The sequence below is a fragment of the Podospora pseudocomata genome, chromosome 6, assembly GCF_035222375.1.
Source record: "Podospora pseudocomata strain CBS 415.72m chromosome 6, whole genome shotgun sequence".
In the NCBI taxonomy this organism is placed as follows: Eukaryota; Fungi; Ascomycota; class Sordariomycetes; order Sordariales; family Podosporaceae; genus Podospora; species Podospora pseudocomata.
Window position 1 is genome coordinate 2,271,437 of NC_085890.1, and position 25,132 is coordinate 2,296,568.

The 25,132-nt window shown below is 52.5% G+C and overlaps 5 protein-coding genes across 5 annotated transcripts; 2 read left to right on the plus strand and 3 right to left on the minus strand.

The window, feature by feature from the left end:
- Positions 1-1,123: 1,123 nt before the first annotated feature.
- VPS36 (Vacuolar protein-sorting-associated protein 36) lies at positions 1,124-5,053 on the minus strand. Its single transcript, XM_062891752.1, has 5 exons — positions 4,517-5,053; positions 4,330-4,465; positions 2,101-4,273; positions 1,243-1,738; positions 1,124-1,138 (listed from the first exon to the last, which is right to left on the minus strand). The coding sequence occupies exons 1-3, from the start codon at positions 4,615-4,617 to the stop codon at positions 2,585-2,587; spliced, it is 1,926 nt and encodes a 641-aa protein (XP_062740749.1). The 5' UTR covers positions 4,618-5,053; the 3' UTR covers positions 1,124-1,138; positions 1,243-1,738; positions 2,101-2,584.
- On the plus strand, positions 4,877-7,728 carry QC762_600580 (uncharacterized protein). The gene is made up of 3 exons (XM_062891751.1): positions 4,877-5,201; positions 5,269-6,553; positions 6,608-7,728. Exons 1-3 carry the CDS (start codon positions 5,126-5,128, stop codon positions 6,822-6,824), a joined length of 1,578 nt encoding a protein of 525 aa, XP_062740750.1. The 5' UTR covers positions 4,877-5,125; the 3' UTR covers positions 6,825-7,728.
- A 3,592-nt stretch (positions 7,729-11,320) lies between these two features.
- BEM1 (bud emergence protein 1) lies at positions 11,321-15,210 on the plus strand. The gene is made up of 4 exons (XM_062891750.1): positions 11,321-12,141; positions 12,450-12,542; positions 12,678-13,421; positions 13,482-15,210. The coding sequence occupies exons 1-4, from the start codon at positions 12,136-12,138 to the stop codon at positions 14,445-14,447; spliced, it is 1,809 nt and encodes a 602-aa protein (XP_062740751.1). The 5' UTR covers positions 11,321-12,135; the 3' UTR covers positions 14,448-15,210.
- A 560-nt stretch (positions 15,211-15,770) lies between these two features.
- QC762_600560 (uncharacterized protein) lies at positions 15,771-17,156 on the minus strand (the record flags this gene model as incomplete). The annotated part of the gene is made up of 1 exon (XM_062891749.1): positions 15,771-17,156. One exon carries the CDS (start codon positions 17,154-17,156, stop codon positions 15,771-15,773), a length of 1,386 nt encoding a protein of 461 aa, XP_062740752.1.
- A 3,955-nt stretch (positions 17,157-21,111) lies between these two features.
- Positions 21,112-23,645, minus strand: QC762_0096210 (uncharacterized protein; the record flags this gene model as incomplete). The annotated part of the gene is given in 3 exon segments (XM_062884112.1): positions 21,112-22,777; positions 22,783-23,305; positions 23,360-23,645. Coding segments are annotated over 3 exon segments (2,424 nt in total). The 5' UTR covers positions 23,595-23,645.
- Positions 23,646-25,132: the final 1,487 nt, after the last annotated feature.

The window sequence follows — 25,132 nt, forward strand, 5'->3', positions numbered from 1 at the left end:
GGCGCTTCACAGACTTCAGGCAAGCGTCACGGTGGCGCCCATCGATAACCCAGACGGGATCGGAGGGGGGAAGGGCACACAGAGCTCAGTTACTTACGAGTCTCGCAGTTTACGGGACGGTTAACGAAGGTGCGGGCAAAGGTAGTGCTAGTGGTAATGAGGTGTGAAATAAAAATAAATAAAAAAAGAAAACAGAAAAAGAAAAGACCGTGGCCCACTGCAAGATGACGAAGACGGGAGCAAGGCAGCAACCCGGTGTCCACTCCCCACACCGCTGTGAGCCGGTACCGTCCCCTTCACAGATGACTATGTCGCTAAACCTTAGTACACGTTTTCCATCTCAACAACCCGGACACCTGGCCCTGGGTTTGCGTCAGATAGGTACTCTACGAGCCCTGCCTGGGAAACAAGCTCAGTGACTTTACGATGACTCCTCCGGCGACAATTTTATCCATGCCCGAAACCACGAGCCGAAACTTTCGAGCAGGAGATGTGATTTGACAATAAATAGGTTCTTACCTGGCCAACCACTCAATATTCTCTGCTCTTCCGCATCCTCCTCTTCCTCTCTCATCCAACAACCCCGGCCTTGAGCGACTGAAGTCTATTAGGGCTGGTTCAAATGCAAAACAAAAAGAAGTGTACATCCGTCAACCAGACAAGTAAGCTTGCCCTGCCGCTTATCATGGCTGCGACTGACTTGATGATATTGTAGCGGAACGATCTGCCACAAGAATGACCCAATGGTTGGCAACAAGACACCAGAAACTTCTCTCCAGATAAATATCACCAATCATGCCGTGTCGGCTTCAAACGAACAATCGGCCTCCACCTTCGCCCACCGCCTCCCCCGTGAGTTAGCAACAAGACACGGGAAACTTCTATCCAGATGATCCTCACCCATCACACCGGGTCAAACGAATCGCCTCGGGGTCCCGGTCCTCCAGGGTGGGGGGGTCGGTGGTCGTTGAGGACTGAAGAAGGTGGTTAGAACTTAGCAAGACCACTACAGGTAATCAACTTCGGTACCGCAACCTCCGTACAACGAGAAACGCCATCAGGAGAATAAAGTACCTGAATTTGACAAAGAGCCAATTTCCGACGTTCTGTCAATGGGGTTGGGGTTTGTTCAAACAGTCTGTTGCAAAAAGACCGTTGTTGAAAAAGCGAGTGGTTAGCCATCCGGTGTCGCTGACTAAGAAGGGGGAACACAAAAGAAAAGCACAAGAGGAGTGACAGTACCTAACTGGCGATCCTGGACCTGACTGTCAACAAGACAAGCGTTGCCAGCGGCGATCCGTGAAACCTCAAAACCTCTTGGATAAAAATATATGTTGCAAGCAACAACAAGCGGACGCGCTCAGCACTGCCTGCGCAGCTTCCGGAAGCGATGGGAAGACGCGCTGGGGGTCTCGAAGGTCTTGGGCGCTTGGAGTGATGGATGTCATCGGAGGCGATGGACAGGATGGCAAATTGAGGGTCAGTTGACTCGAAGGTCCTGGGCTCGAGACAACAGGCTTGTTTATTTTCGCGCGAGACAAAACAGACTACCGAAAACTGGCGCTTCCAGGAGTGTGCCACAGTAGGGCTGCTGCGGGACTCTCTGGTTGGGTGCGCACGGTCATCTGCCCCCGCGACTGCTTGGCCATCACGGCTCTCAACGATGACGAGCTGTTTCCACAGAGTTGGATTCGGTAGACTTGGTGGCGACGGACTGCTGGTACTTTCGGAAAAGCGTCGTTTGTGACAAGGGCTGTAATATCAGGGCTTGGAACTTCATGGTTCAATTCAGGCTTATAATCTTCAATGGCCTCGAAGGTCTGTGATACCGAAAAGAAGAAGAAGGAAATACAGTCTTGATGATCCTGCACGCGTATTTTATCCTCACTTGCCTGGCCCGTGCCCTTGTTGGCATCAGGCCGCTGCCAAGTCCTCCGATATCTTACAGAGCCAGTGGGCTTCCTTTGATAACCGTCATGCCTTCTGATTGTCTGCCTCACTTTGACGACTGGTTCACAACGTGTAGTTACCCCTCCTTGCGGTGGTATCGACAGTGTTGTTGGTGGTGGTTGCGAGTGGTTGGCTTTTGCCGTGTGACATCGTTGTTCGACCGCGAGGTCGTCACGGTGGTGAGGATGACAAGTTGGGGAATATCGAAGGTTGAGGCGAGTTGATGGGTGGTCAAGAGCGAGCCACTGTCATGAGGTTGAGTATCCAGCGCCCTGCCATGGGTGTTGTTGTGGTGTTGTGGTTGTTTGTGTGTGTTCCTCCAGTTCACTACTCTGGGCGGGGGGGCGGGGATTTGATATGGCCCAAAGGTAGCCCAAATCCTCCTGATGGTGTGTATCTTTCTGACATCAAGGCTCTTGTTGTTGTTTGGATAAATAGCTGGGTATATAAATACAGTGATCTGTCTTGTTTTATCTGCGAACGAAAACCGAGATACCTATGATGCGGTTGCTATCCTTCCCACCCTAATCTTTGCATCCATGACCCCCTCACGAACCTCATCTACTCGTTCTTCTGTCAATATAAAATCATATTGCGAGACTGACATCGAAGCCATCTATGTTTTGATATTAATTCAAATAAACCCACTCTCCCTCAACATCTTGAGCGTCAACTCCGCCTTCAGCGTCGCCTCGTCTTTATACCCCTTTCCTTCCCCCGTGTCAATAAAATTCTCCCAAAACTTCAACCCCTCAATCCCTTCCTCCCGACAAAGCACCCCCTTTTCCTCCGCCATCTCCAACTCTTCCTCGGCAACACCAATACTCCACCCAAACCTCTCCGCCACATCTCTCGCAGTAACCCCCCTCCCAAACTCATGCCAATCCCACGACACTTCCTTCTCAGGAGGAAACTCATGCAAATCCTTCATCCAAGCCAGTAACGCCTTGATCGTCGACTCGTCCGTCCTATCCTTGCTCTGTACAACCTTCACCCCTGATTTAAACACCCTCAGCCTAACCGGCAACTCCAATTTCTCCCATAGATTCGCTGCTTTCTCAAAGTCCGCGGGACTAACCAGTTCGACTCCGCCTCGGGCTCGGTTGAACATAGCCCATAGATCCACAAGTGAGATTACTCCCCCGGCCTTTCTCAAGACCCCCCTCCTGTCATCCGTCAAAAACTCGGCCAACGTTCTTGCCAACTCACTCAGATACAAAGAGTCGCCCCCGTTACTCCCAACAATATCCTTCGTGGTGATCAACCCAAGCTGACTTGCCGACTCGGCCAACAGAGCATTCTCACTCGCGGACGAGCCCCCAGCGCCCCTGACTTGCTTCGCGAAACTTTCCGCCAAAGCTACAATCTCCTTCGCCGATGCCATGAGCGCTTCCAAGTCTTCAAAGGCGTTTCCAATGACGAGCTCGTTATTCTTGCGCATCGCCTGAGTTTGCCGTTCCAGGCCGGCAATACCACCAATCTTGGGCCGTTGTCTCTCCGGTTCTGATGACCCGGCAGTACCAGAACCACCGTTGGTGCCATCGGAGCGAGATGACTTGGGGATGGGGGGCGCGTTCTGGAGAAGCCATTTCCGCTGCGTCATGCAGCCTTTGAGACGTTCGTAGAATATCTTCTCACCACCATGGCGGAAAGAAAGCTTGACGTTCTCTGGGCTTTCCAGGCCAACTGGGGCGGGGGCGGTGGAGTTGAGGAAGGGGCCGGGAGATTCCGTGTTGGTTCGGAGGCTCTGAGTGAGACTGGCTGGGATGTCGTGGGAGATGAGTGAGGCGCCGCATATTTCGCAGGATAGGAGAGAGGGATGGTTGGCAAAGGTACATCGTGGGCAGTGGAAGGAGGCATCGGGATCTGAACTTCGGGGGGGTGCTGTGAGGCCTGGAGACTGTGGTGAGGTTAGGTCAGAGATTTGCTTCGGCCTCACGGGTAGCGGCGTTTGGAGAGCCGGACTCGATGGTCCACGGGTTGATGCATTGCTGATTGCGGCTTTCAGAACATGGGTTAGGGTTGGTTTAATGCCGCATGCCAAACACGGAGGCAGAGGTGTGTGAGCGTTGGCGGCAGTAGGGTCAAAGTTGGACGGGACAGGGTTTGAGAAGCTGCAGATGGTGCAAACCCAGGTAGCTGCGCTCACGGGCGTAGGCTCAACTGGTGATACCCGGAGGACGCCCTCTTGGCGATGGGCTGGCGAGGAATTGCCGCTCCGGGAAGGAATAGAGACATGAGCTGGAGAGCGCTGTTGAAGGGGCGCACGCTTTGTTGCTTTGGGTATCAGGGTGATCTTTGGAGAGGACTTGAAAAAGCCAGCCTGAAGATAGCGATTAGCAAAGAGCTTCAAAGCCGCAAATCCAACACGGCACTCACATAGAACTCATAGCGCTCCACATCTTTCAGGTCCAGCGCAACCGAGTACTTTCTTGGCTCTGCCTTGTCGACGTAGCATATCCGATGCGATGTCAAGTAGACCTGGCCATTTTGCTGATTCGGGAGTTTGAACTTGCTAGCGAAGGTCAGTCAGTGGTGGTGATAAGGATGATCCCAAGCAACTCACCCCTCATACAACCCCACATTGTCTTGCACGAAAAGCAGGTCTTCATCGGGCAGGTACGAAGGCCGCAGTGCGGTTGTCAAGTCGATGTGCTTTAAGAACATTCGTCATAGTCATGGGAAGACGGCCCCGGTGCTTTGGGAACAGTTTCAGTGCGTGTGCCGTGGTTTTCCACCATGAGTTTGTTGATGAGAGACAGGATGTCTGTCGTTGTCGTTTGGTGGATCCCGACCATTGACGTAACCAGGAGACGGGGGGTAAGCACCTATCCCACCTGCCCCGATTGTTGCATGGCTGACTCAGCGTCTCCCCAAAAGACTCGACAAAGACTCATTAGAGCGCTCCAGCCACTCAACGCGACTCGCCGCCCACTTTTCCGCACATTGCAGCCCTCTCCTCTCCGCTCCGCTTCTCCCGAATTGCCCAACCCAACTCAACTCTCTTCGCACACTTCAGTTCGCACCATTCACCGCCATCATCAAGTTGCCATCGCCGCTTCGCTGACCAGCACTCCGACCGTATTTCTGCAACCTACTTACCTCTCTGAACAGCTACCTTTGGTTTTTTTTTCTCTTCTCCCACAAGAGGCAAAGCGATCACAGCAGCGACAACATGATGCCGACGTGGCCAACCGCATCCCCGCCCCAGGGCGTTCCGCCCTCAACTGCCTACGCAGCAACCTATTCAGGTATGTGGCCGACACCTCTAGACCCTCTATCCTCAAGTGAATTTCTTGCTGACTTTTTCCCCTACAGCTCCAGCTTTCACCCCAGTCCAAGTCCGACAAACCTTCGGCCAGTCCTATTCCGCCCCACAAGCCTCCTATCCCACCACACATCCCTACGGCCCAGCCCAATCCCCTCCACCTGCCCCAGCTAATCACCAGCCGACCGCTGCTTCTCCTCCCACAGCTGATGAACAGCCCAGGAAGAAGGTTCAATGGCCTGATTCCGTCCGCTCCTACGTCCAGCGCTCTTTTTTCCCCGCCAACATGGATCCTACCGTCTCGAAAGAAGAAATGGAAGCCAAGCTCAAGGAAACCATCATGCGCGCCAGCGAGGACAACCTTCTGTATTCCATCGTGTGGGAGACGATGCCGCTGCCCCAACAAATAATCAAGCAGGAGCGTGAACAACGTGCCAAGGCCATGGCCTATCCCGCTCAAGTACAAACGCCCTACTCCAACGCGCCAATGCCCATCTCCAAGAAGAGGAAGTCCGCCGACTTGGAAGATGTCGCCAATCTCAGTATCACCCCACCATGGAGGACAGGCCAAGGCGCCCGCCTCGAGGATCGCGTCACTTTTTCCAAGGATAAACGCCAAGCTACCGAGGAGAGCTCCGATAACACGAGTAAGTTGAACAAGTACGAGAAGCGTCAAAAGCGCTTCAACGGGGGCTACGTATCGACATATCGCTCCCCAAGCCCTCCCCCCGGCGATGGGCCCGTCGTTGGGACGTGCGAAAAGCTTGAGAAGAGCTATCTGCGCTTGACTGCTCCTCCCAAGCCTGAGAACGTGCGTCCGCCTCGGGTGTTGAAGAATACGCTGGAGCTGCTGAAGAAGAAGTGGAAGAAGGATTCGAACTACGCATACATTTGTGATCAGTTCAAGTCCATGCGCCAGGATCTGACTGTGCAACGCGTGAGGGATGATTTTACTGTCGAGGTGTACGAAATACATGCTCGCATTGCTTTGGAAAAGGGGGATCTCGGTGAGTATAATCAGTGCCAGACTCAGCTCAAGGCACTGTACAAGTTGGGCCTCAAAGGCAAGGCCAACGAATTCAAGGCTTATCGGATTCTTTACTTCATTCACACAGCCAACCGCACAGACTTGAATAGCGTTTTGGCAGATCTAACCCCAGCAGAAAAGAAAGACAAGGCGATCAAGCACGCCTTGGACGTGCGGTCCTCCCTGGCCCTGGGGAACTACCATCGGTTCTTCCAGTTGTACAACGAGACCCCAAACATGGGTGCATACCTCATGGATATGTTTGTCGGCCGGGAGCGTCTTGCTGCCCTGTGCAACATTTGCAAGGCGTAAGCTCATTCTCCTCCTGTCATGGTGAAGATCCAATGCTAACTTAACAACAGATACAAGCCTGACGTGCCATTGCGATTTGTTACCGAGGAACTCTATTTTGAGTCCGACATGGAAGCCGCCCAGTTCATCATTGACAACGGCGGTCAGGATTTGCTCCAAGAAAAGGAGGACGGCACCATTGTCATCCTCACTGGCAAGGCTGGCCAGACATTCGAAAGCCACAAAGCGAAAGCCTTCGCCCGCGTCGACATCAAAGGCCAAATCTAGTCGCCCCTGGCTATGCTTCTCTTTTCTATTTTGTTTTCCACATCCACAAGCGCCACCCCTCCCTTCGTTGGAGGCTACCTCCCACGTCTTATCACGTCGTAATTATTCTTTCACCCTCACCCTCCTGAGGCTCGGGGGGTGCCTACCCATACGTCGCCTGTTCGCCGGCCGCCATGAATAGGCCGCTCATCCATCGTTTTTTCTGGAGTTTCCACGAGATCCTTGGAGAGCCTCACGACTCTGACACCATCGACTTTTGTTTTGTCGGCCACGAAAAGTAGTTTTTCTTTTCTTCCTGACTTTAATTCCCAGCTTTCGCCATCCTCTTCATCTTCTACGACTTTATGGCTTCACGAGGGATCTCGCTGACACTTCGAACCGGTCATGCTCTGCTACTGGCCGTGCCGTGAACCAATTGCGATGATGACGATAGATGAGTGTCGACAAGGGTGGCTCTGCTTCACTGTTCGTGCTCAGTAGTTATCTTAAACATCGCTTGGGGTTTTGGGCTGTGCTTTGTCAGGGCTGGATCTGGCAGAGGAGTTAGCTAGCTTTGAATCAACGGCAGTGCTGTTGAGGAATTTTGGCACAGGGGGGTTTTTGGTTTCGTTATCGGGGGATTTCCGTCACAGTGATACCCATGGAAGAGGAGGAGGTTGGCCCGTTTTGATCTAGCAGTCATCTGGGGGATAGTAATGTTTGACTTGGGTTGGGGTCACCGACCCCATTTGGGCGAGGAGTTTGGAGCTGGAGTTGAATTTGTGTAACCATTCACAGCGAACTAGTCTTGGGGTCCTATCAAGGGATATATCGTTACAATCATGGTTTAATGAAGACGACATTTGTCACGTCTTGTTTTCTGAACTCTCGTGATTTCGGCTTTGCCCAGCTTTTGCAATTTGATGATGATCTTGAAGCTTGAACTGCCCCCTACGCAAGAATACATGAGTAAATTCTCATGAGATTCGCACCACGATGTCGTTCCCGTTAGAGAGGTATGCAGCTGTGACGTTACGGTATTTTGTGCTTGTTCTTTCTAGATAACTTACGATGGTAAGGTTTAAGATTGTGGGTTGGTGGAATAGTCCTGGATTTTGAACTGCTCAGCGAATCGGAGGTCATAGGGAGAATTTGGGGATTGTTCCTTTTTGCCTGTTGGTGAACGAAGGGGTTTGTGGCGATGTGTCTCGCTTGGACGACGCCTGTCCCATGTGGCTGCTGGTAAGGTAGAGGTGATATACTCTAGTGTCCCCGAGCCGTCTTACAACCTTGGTGCGGTGGAGTTGTATTTGGCAAGAACTCCGAGGAAAGATAGGTGGTTTGGTTGTTTGTGATATTGGCATGAGCGTTGAGGGGATAGTTGTGGGGTTTACTACCTGATATGGTCTAAATAGGTATGCTGTCTGATATGAACTCGGGTTATGGAGTCTGAGTTTGAATAGATAATGGGCTGGTTGGTTGGATTGTGAGAGGGAGTGTTTGTTTGTTGGGATGATACTGGAGTTTAAATGGCGGAGTTGTGATGGTCTGAAGTGGATTGCTGTATGTTTCTTGATGGGAACCTTTTGTGGTGTACTTGGTTATATCTACGGGAGAGATCAAATCATATGGTGAAGGACAGGGTGGCTGAAGCGAGTAATTATTGAACTGGGGATAGATCTGTTCAGGGCTGGTTGCTATACCAGCTTGCCCTGGTTCTCTTCCCCTTCTTTCGTCTGTTACTGGACTGCGAGGCCTGGATTTGGTTTTTTTCGTCGGTGTGGAAAAGGTCTATGGATCAGGGTAATAGATCTGCAGCCTTGTGTCGTCCTTCCATGCCTGGTTGGTGAAAATTTACGGTGAGCGAATCAAGTCGGAGAGAAAAGCTGCACTTGCAATTCCGTGAGGAATGCCATGATATGTGGTTCTTTTCAAGTACAGAAAACCCAAGGGTGCTCTTGGAATTATGGACCTAGTACAGTTTTACTCGTGAGAAGGGAAGGATTTGAATGTTGGTCAATTAAAGCAAAGCTAGGTAATTCAGGATTGCTATTAAAATGTCCACAAATCTTCTTTTCGTCGTCTCGTTTAACGCTTTTGTTTTGGGAAAAACTTGTAGCGCCAAAGAGAGAGAGGGAATGGTGTGTTACACTACTTGATGCGTGTTGAGCTCCGTCTTACAGAGATGCCGGGAGGAGACTTCTTTTTGGTTGGTATAAACTTTGAGCTTGTCATGGGAAAGCAATGAGGAAGATACCAGGTAGCTTGAATTGTGGATGTAAGTCTACAACATATCTTGTGACTCCCCCCTCCCACCCCCCTGCTTCTACAACGCTTTTCTCTGGCTACAGCGAAGCCGTAGGTTTGATGGTTAAACCCCCTATTCCCATTTCAGGGGTAGTGTTCAGAAGGGTTAGGGTTGTGTCATATTGGTTTCTCTGTGTATTCCTTTCTCAATCTGACACGGTTGCCTTTAATCGCCCCTAGGTAATATGGGCAGATCTTTGGCGTGACAGGAGGCTACAGTGGCCAGAAGGAGATAAGATGTATGTAACCATAAACTGCCGGATCTCCAACAGGTATAGAAGTGCCAGGCCGACTGAGAGGCCGCTGGATCCAAGACCGTTTCTACCCTCTTTGGGATTCAGCTCTGCTATTTGATGATATGTCCTGATCTTGTTAGTACCATAAAAGACACATGTTACCTTGGTCCTTTGTAAAGACACCAACGGGCCATGAAAAATATGGTTGTTATGACTCTCCGTGCACCTGTGACCATCTTGGCAGCCCTTCTCCTTCCTATCTGGTAATAAAACCTCAAGAAATCCCATTTTTGGTAAAAGGGAACGTCGTTTCAGACGTTTCAAGTTCCGTGTTCTCGGGAATCGGGAGGGACAGGATCCGAGGGCGTGTCAACTCAGGGTTGGATTGGGGGCTGGTAGATGGGTGGTGGTTCAGCGAATAGAGGTCGAGAGAACGAGGCTACATCGGTAGCTGTATTTGGCATGTCGGTACTTGGTCTGCTTCATGCGTAGCAACGGCAGCAGCACCCCGCTTGGGAAACTTGGAGAGAGGAATAAGGTTGTTCGAGAATGTTCAGCGTTGGGTGAGGCTGCTCAGCCTCTGTACCTACTGTGGCAGAGAGGTTGGACGGCGGCGGTAGTGGGGGGTGGTTGCCGTCAATGGCTTGTGACAAGGAACCGTTGTGTTGGCGAGTCTGTGCCGCCAAACGTCACCGCGGGGTCATCACTTGATGTCAGAGATGCCCGCCTCTGTGCAAAACCCGCCGGTGGAGAGGAGAGTTGGGATGAGTGGATGGATGGCTCTGGCATCTGCGCCATCATGTCTCCACCTGATTTGAAGAGACGAACGTCCACATGGGCGTCTGAGCGAGCTCGGCCTTTGCATGAACCGTCATCGATGGGAATGGTGGCGCTGGAGTGGCTTTCTCAATCACCCCGCTCCATGAAGCGGATGCCCAGCCAGGGGTTCCCAAGGAACGGGAGCGGGGTAATGGCCCCTCCAGATTTCACATCCCGACCCCAACATAGCGAGGTCGGGATGGCAGGTGAAAGGTGGTTGTGGGTGAGCTGGGTAAGGTTTTGGCGATGGCATGAAGAACCATGGAACAGCTAGAGGGAGGGAGTCAGCAAATGGACAGCTAGAGCGATGCGCGCGCGTCGACAGTTGAGGAGCGAGCGCCACTGGTTCCAGACCGAGATAATTGGGTGACATTGCGCGATACAGCGATAGGTTGGACTTGGCGCATGAATTGTTCAAAGAGAAGAAGGGGGCTGCAAGAGCCAGGGGCAGGCGAGCTTCTCGAAGAGCGCATATGCAGCGCAACACGTTTACATGGCGGGATGCAGATGAGGATGAGATGACGTTGGGGGGAGGGAGTGTTGGACGTCCGAAACCAGCCAGCCCAGCCCAGCCCAGTTTCATGCCGAGACTTTTCAGAAGACAATTTACACGGCATGGTGCTGGACGACCGGAGCGTGGACTTGGGCGGCGAGGCGGGGGGTGCCACCGTTTTCCATCGGGCTGGCCATCCGTCAAAGTCAATTGGCGCTAACATGACCGAGAAAGACAACGTTGAACGAAGGTCGAGGCGCTTCTACCACACCAATGACCCTTTGGGGGAGGGCTCTGGTGCGACCGACAATGGGCCATCCGAACAGAAACTATTGTTGCTGCATGAATGCCATGCGCGCTGGGCTGCGTCACGACACCTGCCGCCAGAGTTTTCATCTTTCGGAGGAGGCACGTGAGGCAAAGGGAGAGAGTATGTATGGATAACTGAGAGTGCTCATCATGGTCATGGTGATGATGGCCACAGGGATCCAAAAGTCTGGACAAGCAATTGCGCACTGTGGATCGGTCCATGGCGGGAACCTTTTGCGGTAGCACCTAGGGCACGGGCACGGGCACAGTAGCCTGTTGCCATCGCCGATTGTTTACCATGATAATGTTTTTTTTTAAAGAAATGAATCATGTATATACGGTGGCAGACTGTACTCGACTGTAAAAAGGATAGAGCACCCTATTAGTTGGATAATTACTTATCTCACTAGATATCTATCGCCAACCTTGAATGCCGGTATGATCCGGTGGAGATGCTGCTGAGGGAACGGGATTTAGGGACCCCTGCTGCCTTTTTATTTTGGCCCGCACGCAAGCCGACCGACCGTGCAACCCTGACCTCTGCCCTGCGAGCCCCTCCCTCCCCCCAGCCTAGCTTTCCAAGCCTTCCAACATTTTCCGTGCGCTCGTCCACAGCCAGCCCAGCCCGCCCGCGCTTGTCTCTGCGCCTTGGCCCCTGGCTCACCCCCTCCCAATTTCCTGCCTTGTCCTTCTCTTAAGACCTTCTCGGTGCCCATCGCATCGCATCGCCGCTCTCCACCTCACCTTCAACAGCACACCGGCGTCGACTGTGCGGCTGAACAAAGGGCAGAAACACCACAAGCACTAGTTTGGACCGAGTTCAGCACAAAGGCGGAGACCAACGTTCTCGGAGGAGTCAGCCACCGAAACCCCCGACCGACAGACAGACACGGGACAACCCAATCCATAATCCAACAATACCACGCGATCGCCGCCAGTTGTTCCCAGTCTATCAAAGAGAAAAGAGGAGGCAATCAATCAACTCCGTTACACTGATCCAAGACCACCCGAACAACAGCATTGCGCTGGCGTAACGCAACAGCCCACGCCCACGCTCGCTATCGGCCGAATCGATTGTCCATTCCTCGCTTCTCGCCATCTATTTTTCTTCGTCGATACCAGCAGGCAGAGTCTAGTTTGAGAGAGGGGGCGCCTGACACCACCAACCATGAAGGTACGTCATTCCACTTGTCCTGTCCTGTCCTATCCCATCCTGTCCTGTCCGTCGCTTCCCAATGAGCGGGATGCGGGCAACCACAAATCTGGCGTCAGCGCCAGCGCCAGTTGCCATCGCTGATAACCACTTGATCTTGGCCGTTGGCATTTCATGGAACTTCCCCATCACTTGGCCCATCTGTCTTGGATACCTTTTGCATGCTCCTGCTCATGCTCGTGCTTTTGCTCATGCTCTTGCTACCCCTCTTCTTCTTGTCACTATCCGCACTCTTAACTGCCCGCTAACCTACGATGCGCGTTTTGAAGGCTTTACGGAGGTCCATCAAGGGGGAGAAGGAGAACAAGCCACATATCAGCATTGCTCCAAAATCAGCTGTCGCCATTCAGCCTCCCAAGAAGGTGCGTCTTCTGTCTGCCTGTTCTGCTCATTCTGCACACAGCTTGGCCAAGCTGCCTGGGGTTCCCCTCGGTGGGCCCTGGTGTGCTCCCCATCCGAGTCACTTGGACAACCACTGACGTCGGCGGCCTCTTCAGGTGATCCGAGCACTCTACGATTATGAAGCCTCAAATCCTCAAGAGTTGAGCTTTTCCCGCGGTGATTTCTTCCACGTTATCGGGCGCGAGAATGACCAAGATTGGTATGAGGCCTGCAACCCCGCTCTTCCGGACGCCCGCGGCCTAGTGCCCGTTGCATTCTTCCAAGCTCTTGGACGCACCGAGCGTGATAGTGGCCAGTCCCAACCCGACACGGCCCGCTCAACAAACTCGACAAAAGGCCCGGATAACGATTCCGGCTACGGAGATGCATCCACCGTCGGCACGGCGACACCCGCCGCCAGCCAGCGGAGCTCCAAAATCTCCGGAAAGTCTGGGGCTATGGTGTATGGTGTTGTCATGTACGACTTCCAGGCGGAACGCGGGGACGAGCTGGATGCCAAGGCGGGCGAAGCTATCATTGTGATTGCCCAGTCCAACCCCGAGTGGTTTGTCGCAAAGCCGATTGGGAGACTCGGTGGTCCCGGTCTGATTCCCGTCTCTTTTGTCGAGATCCGAGATATGGCGAGCAACACACCCGTGGCAAACCCTCAAGAGTCTGTTCGCAGGGCGGGCATCCCCAAGGTGGAGGAGTGGAAGAAGATGGCAGCGGACTACAAAAATTCCAGCATCACGCTTGGCAAGTTTGATGTTGGCGGCGCGCCAATTGAACAAGGCATGGAGCGCATGAGTCTCCAGCAGCAACCGAATGGGCGAACGAGCCAAGTGCCGGCGGGTAACTATGTGAGTGACACTCGCGCCGACTATTGTTTTGATATCATCTGCTAACCGTCACGGTCGCAGCAGCAACCGCAGTCACCACCACAGCAACAGGCGCAAGTGCAACCCCAACAAGCATACAACGCGCAGCAACCAGTCCAGCAACCAGGCTACGGCGCTCGACAAAGCTCAGAAGTTGCCGCTCCGGTATCCGCTCAGATTCCCAGATACTGTTTCGCCGAGGAAAAGTACTGGTTTGTGATCGAGGCCGAGCTGGAGGATGGACGGACTTGGGAGCTTTCCCGATACTACGAAGATTTCTACGATTTTCAGATTGCGCTCTTGACCGAGTTCCCCGTAGAAGCTGGTACGACCGGAAAGAAGCAGCGCACGTTACCGTACATGCCCGGTCCCGTAAATTACGTCACCGATGCCATCACGGAAGGGAGACGCCACAACCTGGACGCCTACGTCAAGAGTTTGCTCGCACAGCCACCATACATTTCGAAATGCGACCTGGTGAAGCAGTTCTTTGCGCCGCGCGAAGGAGACTATGAGATTGATCCCACAGCGCAAGCAGAGGAATACCGGTTGTCTGGCGGATCCCAGCCATCCTCGACAGACTCGCCAGCGGATGGAGCATCGCGGCAATCATCTCGCCAAAACCTCAACTCAAACGGTAATGGGTACGCTGGCCTTTCCGCGCCGGCACGACAGATGGGAGGTGGTCAGCCAGCAGTAAGCAGACAAGTCTCCTCCCTGTCACAACCCTCGCAATCATCCCTCTCACCAGGCATCCAGCAACCCGGAGCCCAAATGAAGGTCAAACTCAGCTACAACGGAGACATCATCGCCATCAAGGTGCCGCAAGATATCAGCTTCCGCTCCTTGTACGACAGAATCACCGAAAGACTCAAGATCCCAGGAGGAGAGATGGTCCAGCTGTCATACAAGGATGAGGCCACGGGTGACAAGCCACCGCTGATGAGCGACAATGATCTGGACATTGCTCTGAGTCGAAACGAGAAGCTGCTGCTCTATGTTGAATAGGTGGTGTAGAGCGTTTGCACGCACGCGTTTTGTACTCTGTTTCTCTCCTGGTTTACTGGGATTTTCTCACTTGCGTTTTTACGTTGCACCAAGTATACCCAACCTCTTTTTTTGTTTTGTTTTGTTTTGATGCTATTCGGACCCCGCATTGCAACCGACGACGACGAATCTACAAGAACGCGTTTATGTTTTTTTGGCCACGGAAATGGAGGAGGTGGAGAAGGCAGGCCTATTTATACTCTCCAAGAAAGAAAGACAGTACCTTGGCACGTTACCGCATCAGAGCTTGACATGTTATGCCTTTTCTTTGCTTGGATGTCGGTGGAGGGGGAGAGGGATGGGAGGAAGCTGGGGCTGGAACGTGGTCACGGAGGGATGTTGACTAGGTTTTTCTTTTCTTCCCCTGTTGAGTTGCTTCAGTTGTGATGGATGGAATGAAATGAAATGTACATGTGTTTATGGCAGGCGGGGATAACAAAAATGATGAATTGTGATTTTCCTTCTCTGGCTCTTTACGTTTTTGTGTCTCTGATGGGGAACATTATGGTCTTGAGTGGTTGAAGAGATCGGAAGGTGGTTGAGGGCAGGGGATGGTGGATGAATGCGGTGGGGCTTTGACACTTTTTTCTTGGTTGCGGAGTAGACAGATGGATTTGCTTCTTGTTGGGGGTAATTGAGAAGATGGTTTGTTTTTGATGACCGGGTTGTGTTCATTGATGCTCTTTTGTGGTATTGGCGTAGAGGGAAGCTTCCTTTTGCTCCCTGTGCATCTATCCCTTTTCACACGCACATATCCACATCCGATCAAGAAACCACAACGAAGGTGATAACCCCAGCCTTACTCCAAGAGATCCCGCATCACAAAGGCCACAACCCAGAACCTCGGAGGGACGGACATATTGACCAAAAAGTTTATTTTCGAAAAAAAAATCACCGCCGTATTCGTTCGCTCCTTTGCCCAGCAGATTCGTCCCAAGAAATACACACAAAAGGTTGGGAAAAAAAAAACCCGCCCACAACCGAACCCAGTCCTGGCGAATTCCCCTTCCCAAACTCCGTCCAAGAATAGACACACGAAAAAAACAACACAACCTTGCCTTCCCCCAGAGAAAATGCACCTATAACACCCTCCTTGCCATTAACCCGTCATCTTCCGGCAGAGAAAAGCCAAAAACTATAAACACAAGACATTAAAAATCAGTGGTATCAAACACCCCCTCCCTTGTCGCATCAGAAAAAAAGCACCCGCTTTTTATTTCCCGAACCCTTTCTCATACAAAATCAGACGTAATCATCGCCAAAGCAGCAGTCACAGAACACCCCTCAAACAACAACATGACTGCTCATATGCTCCACCGCCTCCTTGATCGTCCTCAGCATCCTCTTGTTCAGACAAAACGGACACCTGACCGGGTTCTCCACCACCGACACCGGCGCCCCGCTAGGGATCGGTGTGAGCGTCAGTTCTTCCCCTTGCTGTGCACCACTACCAGCGTTCCCACCGCCATTAGCAGTCTGAGGTTGTTGCGGTGTCTGCTGCTGCGGTTGGACTTGCTGCGGTTGGACTTGCTGCGGTTGGACTTGCTGCGGTGTATTCGGCGCAAACTGCGGTTGCGCCGGAGGAGCCTGTTGCGGTTGTGCCCTCGGTCCGGCGCTCGCGTTACGAGTCCCCGGGTTGGGGGTCGTCAGGCCAGCTGCGTTCATGGCGTGCTGGGCGTAGGCTTGGTTGGCTATCGCGCCTAGGGCAGGTAAGCCGTTGTCAACGGTGCGATCGCCGCCGCTTTGGGGTTGTTGATGGTCAGGGGTGACTCCGGAGAGGTTGGCGGCGCCGCTGACGTTGTTCTCCTCCTGTTGCTGATAGACACGGAGTGCATTCTGAAGCACGACTTCTGGGTCTTCTTCTGAGTGGAAAATTCCCGTGTTTTCTGCATTGCCACCCATGGGATTGTTGTTTGGTGTTCCCGGCCCGCCGTCGGGTGAAGGGTTGTGTTGACGGCGGAGGACCTCCTCTTTGACGCGCTCGCATACTTCCAGAGTGGTCATTACGCCGAGGAAACGTTGGAGGTATTCCATAACCGTCACTGGGGGAAGGTCGGCGTTCACGTTGAGGTAACGAGGAAGGTTCTCGGCGAGGTAGGGGATGTCGTCACCGAGGTTTTGGAGGGTTGTGGTCCCGGGGGCTGGATTGCCGCCTTCGCTGCTAGTTGGGCGACGCTGGCGTCTAACTAGGAGGCCGTAACGTTTCTTGAAGCGGTGGATCCATCCGGGGGAGAACTCGGGCGCGGGTTCGTCCTTGTATCGGGGGAGCTGGTGGTAGATTGTCTTAGCTTTGTCGGCAAGCTCTTCGTTGGAGGGCTGGCGGCCATTGGCGAGCATTTGCTGGTGCCAGAGGAGAACAAGTTTCTCGACGTCGGGCCAGTTGCCAAAGCGCAGACGGGAACCCGAGAGCTGGGGGTCGCCGTCGAGACGGGCATACTTGGGAGAGAGGGAGTGTGAGACGGTAGACTGAGAGATGGTTTGCTGGTACTGGCTGGCAAACCAGTCAATGCAGGCCTTATGGCTGGGGCGGACAGGCTGCGAGTTGGCCCATCGGCGGAGGGCGCGTCGCTGGTCGAGGGTGAGGGAGTGGCGCTCTCGCGTGGCCGAGCCGGGGGTTGACCCGATCTGGTCCATGGACTCGAGGGGCACGTCAGGCTTCATGGCCGACATGGTGCTCGCTCCTCTGAATGGGAGCTGGTAAAAAGGCGATAAACGCCCTTTTGTCGGCGCAATGGAGCGCGGGGGGTTGTATATGCAATGGCGGGCGAGACGAAGCTCTCGAATGCTTGGCTAGCCCCGATGCGAAATCGCTATCTGTGTGTATGGCGATTCGAGACAATTGAATATGCGGCGATGGCTGGTCTGGTGATCGTTGTAATGAGGTGTTGTGGAGGGCAAAAAAGTCGGCAAAGCGGGGGAGCTGCACGTGTACCACAACAATTGAGTTTGGTTAGTCAGCTGCCAGTGTGACTGACAGTTGTGGCACAACATCTGATTGGATGGCGCAGAAGGACGCATCGCCAACTTGCATGACGCCGCCACTTGCATCCACGACATTGCAAGCAATGAAGTTCTCGTCATTACACACGAAGCAGAATTCATCATGTTGGCTTCCAAGGCCTGTCCTCATGTAAATAGCAAGGCGGCCGAGTATCTATCGTCATTGCTTTCAAGAATGTAGTCATATGGCCCCTTTGAATCCTTTCATTCCCACCTCGTTTTCGTGATTGCATAAGCCACCAGGTAGGTAGACACCCCGTCTTTCCGGTAACCATAACCACTGTCTGTGCAAGAGCTTCAATATGTGCATTGCTAGACTAACACTCTTCCATACTGGTGTCCATCGCGATTCTGCAAGGGGATAAGAACCTGTTCGGCATCACTCCACGTTTCTGTTGTGATTGCACCAACTAGCCGACAGTTGTTTGTTTTGAAGTTTGTAGTGCAGCACGTCGATCTTCGACCCTAGCCAAGTCCGTGCCTCCTCCGCATATCTCCACTTTGCCCAACGACATCCGTACTCTAATGATCGCCGGTCCCGGTCCCGGTCCCATAGCGGGACTCCCGTCTCACAGATCAAACACAAGCAATCGCTTCGGGTCAAAGCTACAATACAACCATTTGTCATCGACTCCTCAACTCCATGCTATCGACTAAGGTATCATCGCATCCCTATTACTAACTAAAAAAGTCCCTCAAGAAGTCTTCTTCTCTGGCGTAGGACTCCTGCCCCACATGCTTCAAGAAGCTCGGGGGATAAGGAGACCATTGATGGTATCAGCATCGGCGAATAGCCAGGCCAGCGTACACACCCCACTACCGTATGCCGGGGTTGAGCCAGAGTCACCTCGGAACTTATTGATGAGGTTGGCCCCAACAACACCATTCAAGAACTGCAAGCCATGCCAATTGCGGGAGAGTGAAACCGCCAAGGCGAAAAGTCCCTGGCAGTTCGGTAGACCCTCAAAGAGATGATGCCCCTCGCAAAATAGCTGAGATAGAAGGCTTGAGGAGAATGTGAAGAAGTGATGTTCCACAAGAGGCTGGTTGGGCAAAGGACTAGGAAGGATGGCAAAGAAGATGTCGGGCGGAGAACTTACCATTTGGTCTTGGTCGAATGAGGCCATCGTCAGAGTCGCTCAAAGGGCGAAAGTGCTTGGGACGAGAGGAAGGCGAAGGTGGTGATGATGGTGAAATGGTGGTGACTGAGAAGGATGGCGACAGGAGGCAGTGGTGACAGGTCGTGGCCAACAGGGCGAGCAATTGTAAAATTTATTGGAAGTGGAAAGAATTGAAAGGGAAAAGAATTGAAAGAGGAAATATTTGCAAGAGAGAATTGAGGGGGAGATTGTGGGAGGGAGGAGTTGAATATATAGCCGGTGGTCGTGGGTCTTTGCGTGCCTGCAAATTCCGGCAGCAGTTGTAAATAGTCTGTGCGTGACCTATAGAATCTCATGGACAATACCGTCGTCATATTTGATGCCTTATTGTTCTTCCCGGTCAAGGGAAATGTATTGCCGCTTTTGGACTTGGGTGGGGTGTGTAGTTAGGAGCAGCACTTCCCCTTCCACCCTACCCTCCTGCCCATTTCAGCCTGGAAAAAATGTGTTTGATTTCGAAATATCCAAATTAACCAGCTTAAGCTCGAATAACGAATTTGCAAGTGAAGGTAAAGGCAAAGTTGAATCGTCATATAAACCAACATCCTGCTTGTCTTAACTACAGTTCCATTTCATATTTACATACCTACCTAAGCTTCTTTATCACTTCCTCTCAACAAATTAGCACTTATGGCGTCATACCTCCCTAGTTCCCTTGGCATCAACTGCCGCTCTCACAGGCTTAGTTACTGCAGTCAAATCATCTTGGGAGCTGTCTCGTATGATAAAGAAGAAATATGAGTAGCGTGTACTGAAGGATCATGCCAATGAAATTAACACCAGGCTGCAAGACTTTATGTCACACGGCAAACAAGCAATCAGCCGCATCACGGCCTAACCGCTATCTACCTGCACAATCAATGGTTGGAATTGAGGCGGACAATCAAATGCCTCGCGGCTGTTAAAGGAAACCAGATCAAATAAAGTTTGTTGTGGCGCTTGGAACTACGTCAAGCCAACTAGCCCGATCTCGAGTTGTTCGAGTGGGCCAAATGACGTTTCTACCAAGTGTTCTAGAGCCACCTGTCTACATGGCGAAACAGAATACTCGAATGGATGAAAAAGGCGGTATCTAGAAGGATCTAGAGTATTGCGACGGGCTATAAATTAACGGAGCCCCTCAGACCCCTCCTGTGTCACGCTATGATAGAAAAAAAAGAGAGAGAGAAAGAATGAAAGATCAGCTTAGGTGTCTGTCGTGACGTGATAGTTAGGACGCGTCCCGAAGAACAGCCAATAGCAACTGTTGATGCCGCTACAGCTGAACAGCTTGGCTGATATTCCAGAGGCAGCCATAGCCGGTTTTCTGAGTCCTTCGTAATCCATCTATTGCCCAAGCCAATGCTATAGCCTTGGTAATGTGGGGGATTGGCATCGTCTAATTTGGATGCGATCAGCTTCAAATAGAGGGAAGACGCTACCGACCTGGCGTTACTGTAATCACCCTCGAGCGTCTGCGTACATGACCCCGTGGCCGCATCCCGGATCTTGATGGTGTTGTCGTCTGATCCTGACGCAACCCACTTCGAATCGGGCGAGAACGCTACCGACCAGACTGAAGAGCCATGTCCCTCGAGCGTCTGCCGGCATGCATTCCAATTATCCTCTACAATTGGCCCGAAGTAATCCACTTCCGTTCTTTCTGCGTAAACGCTGCCGTCGGGGTCGAGACTGGCCTTCCTCCTTTTCAACTCTTTTCGAGTGGGGGTAATCGTGACTTGATGGTTGTCCGTGGCGTTGTTGGAAATGAATTCCCAGGCATCATATTTGGATACCAGCATACCTGCATCTGCGGACTCCTGATCCTCCAGCTTGAGCTCCAGTGACGGCGTCTGGGTTTCGCTCATGTTGTCATCGGTGACGCCGGTCCTGTTAAGGGGTGGTATTGCGGCATCGACTCCGCCATCACAAACAGACGTATCAAGCCGCTGTTCGAGCCGAGAGCTAATGTGGAGGGATACAGTGTGCCAAAACGCCCGCACAGTGGTTGCGAAGATTGACCGGCCACGACCTCATTGATGCGATCTTCATGCGAACAAGTCCACAACCTCGCTGGAGTCTTACAGAGAAAGGGCCAGGAAGAATGAGGGACCGTTTTTCCTGTCGAATAATTCGATATTGTTGTACCAGGGAGGTCTGGTGGTCCCCGAGGAGGACGGCATGCGCGCCAGAGTGCTCGACGAAGTGCACGCCAGAAAGACGACTGCCCACCCAGGGAGAAATAAGACGAGGTCTTTGATTCAAACTCATTACTGGTGGCCAGGTATATCCATAGATTTTGACAAATATGTCTCCAATTGCCTGACGTGCCCCAGTTGCGTAAATGACAAAGAATGTAGCCATTGAAATGTGCATATAATAACGACTCGGTTGCTGCATAATTGTACACTCGTATCACAAAAGCAAAAGTCAAAGTACATTATCCAGATACAGTAGATCATAAAAACGAAACTAAGAAACATGTTCTAGCTACCCCACTTGGTGACGGTGGCCAAAGACGACAGGGTGTCTGGATGCTCTGCACCAAGTCGTCGCTGCCGAGCCTGGGCACAGTCCTTCATTAGTGCTAAGGCGGTCGAGTGTCGACCTTGGCTTTTCCAAGTAAAAGCGAGGTTGGCCATGCTCGACAGCGTATCTGGGTGATCGGCCCCAAGCTTGGTCTTGCTCGTCTCCATCACCTGCACAAACAGCTTCTCGGCCTCCTCCCACCGGCCCTGCTTCCTGTATGTCGATGCTAGGTTGGCCATGCTCGTCAGCGTATCTGGGTGATCGGCCCCAAGCTTGGTCGTGCGCGTCTCCATCACCTGCACAAACAGCTTCTCGGCCTCCTCCCACCGGCCCTGGTTCCAAAATGTCGACGCTAGGTTGGCCATGCTCGACAGCGTATCTGGGTGATCGGCCCCAAGCTTGGTCTTGCGCGTCTCCATCACCTGCACCTCCAGCTTCTCGGCCTCCTCCCACCGGCCCTGGTTCCAAAATGTCGACGCTAGGTTGGCCATGCTCGTCAGCATAGAAGGGTGATCGGCCCCAAGCTTGGTCGTGCGCGTCTCCATCACCTGCACAAACAGCTTCTCGGCCTCCTCCCACTGGCCTCGGTGCAAAAGGATCAGAGCAAACAGTGACATACTATCTAGACTCGCCGTATCCTCTTTTCCCAGTCTATTCTCGCGGGCTCGTCTCGCTTTGCCCACCATCCGCTGTGCCACCTCGTATCTCCCTTGCGACCATGCAAACCAACCCCCATTATACAAAAGTGTCGCCCATATGTCGTTCCTATCGTCGCTGGGTTGGTAAGCGACGGCCACTTGAACATGTGCGAAGAGATTTCGACAAGTCGCCCAGTTCTTGTAGTTTCCAGTTGGGAATGACGCTGCCATTCGCTCAATAAACTTCTGTTTGAACGTCTCCTGCTGCCCCCATTGTTCCAGCCACTTCCTTGTTGAGAACTGCACAAGCCCGTGCATCTCAAACTCGTCCATCTCAGTCGTCGCTATAAGGCAGTAGTCTCTCAGTATCGCCACATCATCTTCGAATCCATCATCAGTAGTATCTGCACTATCATCCGTGAGGTCACTATCTGTGTCACCATCCATGTCACCATCTACGGCACCATCTGTAGCACTTCTGCCGTTATCAAAGTCTGTATCTCCGTCCTCGTCTATACGCCGTCCTGGAATATCCTCCTTAGTAACTCTACGAGGTTTTAAAACCCAACCAGGGATACCTTGCCGGTCGAAAAAGCTCATAAGTGACAAGAGATCCGCAGCAGACGGCCGCTTAGACCGGATGTAGTCAAAAGATATTTGCCATGTGGTAAGAACCGCGTTCGATGCGCCTCCATCCCGTCGTAGGTCCCCAGCATCGTACTGTAAAAGACTGCTCTTTCTATGCTCACTCTTCCGGAACTCAGCTAGGTACTTCTCGGGCGAGCTCCGCGGCGCCCTTGCCTGTATGTAGGCGGCAGCCTGGCTAATGGCCAACGGAACGAGGTCGAGCGCCTGTACGAGATCGGCCGCCACATCTAGATCCGCGGGCGATCCTAGCTTCTTCTCCAGGAGTGCGAGGGGGCATCTGTCTGCGCCATCGGTCCGACTTCGATCATATTTTGACGGCGCCCGGTCAGTCTGAATGCTAACTCCCTGTTACGTGTTGTGACAATAATCGATCCATTTTGGCTCTGCGGTAGGTATGTCGCAAACGGCCGCCTCTTGCGCTCATTGCCGCTGGTCGTGCCGTGGGCAATATTCGCGTTGTCGAACACATCGCGGTCGTCAGCGCTGTCAAGGATCATGATCCATCTGCCGTTCCGTTCGTTGGACAGCCAGCTGTACACAAGCTGTGGGATGTTGGCCTTGGGCTCGTTCCGGCCGGCCAGCTTGACGGTGTTGGCAATCGTCCTGAAGCCATCCTCGACGCGCTCATACATTCCAGCGTGGACCCAGAATACCCATATGTCTGGCTGCTTTTCAGTGATCCGGTGAGCGAACTCGATGGCCAGCTGCGACTTGCCGATACCGCCCAAGCCTACGAGGGCCACACGAGCGGCGGGCTCGGAACATCGCCGGTCGATTTGCTCGAGAATGTCTCCGCGGTTGACAAAATCGGGATCGCGGGAGAAGGGGATGGTCGCGAATGGCCGCGGTGGGGTTTCTGATCGTTCTGGGGAAGTTAGCGGTGCACCCCTCGACTCTCACAGCGCTCTGGTAATCTTACCTGGCGCCTGCGGGAAAGTATTGTAGATCGTCCCCCTGTTGGTCCCCACCTGGGAACCATTGTTATAGTCGCCGAAACGATAACTGTCTGACATTGCACTTTCTATCCTGAGCTCGTCAACGTGGCGGAAGCGTAGAGAAAACTTGGGTTTTACGATGAGGTAAATAGTGTCAAGATCGAGCCATTTGTGTGTTTTGTAACCTCGTGGATCGAGGCGAAGATCGGAAGTGGGCATTTTTTATATTTGCAGTTTTGCTTGGCAATTCTTCTTCTCATGGCATTCGATGCCGGTCATTGGCGGGCGTATCGCCGCATTACTCAGCATCAACGAGGCAGCTTGGTTGACGTGTTAATCCTCATAACTCCAATATGGATCCTCTCAGTATCACAGCCGGCGTCGTGGGTATTGTCGCACCAACGCTGCACTGCGTGCGACTCTTGGTAGAGGACTTGCAGAACATTGCCGACGCACCTAATACCGTGAAGGCGCTCACCAACAATCTCCAATCAGTGGAACTTGCTCTTGACTCGTTGGGGCTGTGACGGACTCGCAGTGGGAATCCCTGGGCGATGCTGTTTGAGGAACTGCTCTCCGTGATCCAGACAGCAGCCGCAAATGCCCGAGCAGACCAGGGAACCACAATCACCTTTGGGAACAATAATAGTGGCCAGCAGTGGGAGTCAACAGCGGCACTATCACTGCTACATTTGGCCGAAGGGGTAGACTTTGTATATTTGTTCCTCTTGCTTGCTCTGCTGTGTATTGAACAAGCTTGAATCTAGTTACACAACCATTTATTCTCTCGTAATGCGAACCTGACCGCCGGTTCGGAACTCTGCAGCTTCGAAATAGGGTCATCGACTATCCTAAGCTAGGTTTCAAACCGTGGTCATCCGCTCAATGTACCGAAGTACCTATATTTTTTACCACCCGTTTTATTTTCAATTTTTGTTTTCTGTCGGCGCTTACATGCTTCAGGTTCATTGGAAGACTGAGGGGTGTGAATGTAGAAGATAGGGAGAGAAATCTTCCTCAGTTTTTGGCAGTATGTCTTCCGAAATCTGCATCGGATTTCCCTGGAAATGACAGTCTGGATGCTCTTTCTGTTGTGGTCTTCTTTCAGTGCCTGCCGGTGTGGGAGCAACCTTGATGACTGAGCATCAGACGACAATGGGATAAGTGGGCCCAAAAGACGGCGTGGAATCTCCTGGATGCTGCTGTCATCAGCTCTGGGGCCTTCATTGGCTGTTATTGACGTGGGAAAAACTAACTTGATGGCCCAACATCAGACGAAGTCGAGATACGTGGGACCGACGGAAGGCACCTTGACACCTACGACTGTGCTAGCCTGCGTGCCTGTCGATCAGAAGACAACGAAGAGCTTGTCTATGGATTGCCAAGTTCTTCCTGATTATGCGTGACTCCCAAATCTCCACTTTGTCAGCTCTCTCTTTCGCTGTTTCACCTGTCCATTTCCCACTCAGCTTGTATTTTTCAGTCTGCATTTCCCTCTTTCAAACAAAGCTGCAATCTCAAAATGGTCTCAACCCGCAAAAAGGCTTGCTCTCGAAAGGTGTCCAACCCTAGCATAGCAGCTAAAAGGTCTTGGAAGCGCCGCGTGAAGCGTGCTTCTGCTGCTGCTGCTGCCGCCGCCAGCAATACCACCAACTCCCCGACCATCGTCACTTCCGTCGAAACCGACAATCATCTCGTATCCGGGCCCCGTCTCTCGTCCAGTCCCGGCCCCGGCCCCGCCCCCTGCGATCCTTCCA

What these genes read in the sequence shown, in the direction of transcription:
- QC762_600580 (XM_062891751.1), top strand. Translation starts at nt 5,126, where the DNA reads ATGATGCCGACGTGGCCAACCGCATCCCCGCCCCAGGGCGTTCCGCCC. An exon ending in CTACGCAGCAACCTATTCAG is followed by an intron (nt 5,202 to 5,268) that starts GTATGTGGCCGA and finishes TTTCCCCTACAG; the next exon opens with CTCCAGCTTTCACCCCAGTC. An exon ending in CTGTGCAACATTTGCAAGGC is followed by an intron (nt 6,554 to 6,607) that starts GTAAGCTCATTC and finishes ACTTAACAACAG; the next exon opens with ATACAAGCCTGACGTGCCAT.
- BEM1 (XM_062891750.1), top strand. An exon ending in CCATTCAGCCTCCCAAGAAG is followed by an intron (nt 12,543 to 12,677) that starts GTGCGTCTTCTG and finishes CGGCCTCTTCAG; the next exon opens with GTGATCCGAGCACTCTACGA. An exon ending in AAGTGCCGGCGGGTAACTAT is followed by an intron (nt 13,422 to 13,481) that starts GTGAGTGACACT and finishes TCACGGTCGCAG; the next exon opens with CAGCAACCGCAGTCACCACC.
- VPS36 (XM_062891752.1), bottom strand. Translation starts at nt 4,617, where the DNA reads ATGTTCTTAAAGCACATCGACTTGACAACCGCACTGCGGCCTTCGTAC. An exon ending in AATGTGGGGTTGTATGAGGG is followed by an intron (nt 4,466 to 4,516) that starts GTGAGTTGCTTG and finishes GACCTTCGCTAG; the next exon opens with CAAGTTCAAACTCCCGAATC. An exon ending in TGGAGCGCTATGAGTTCTAT is followed by an intron (nt 4,274 to 4,329) that starts GTGAGTGCCGTG and finishes CGCTATCTTCAG; the next exon opens with GCTGGCTTTTTCAAGTCCTC.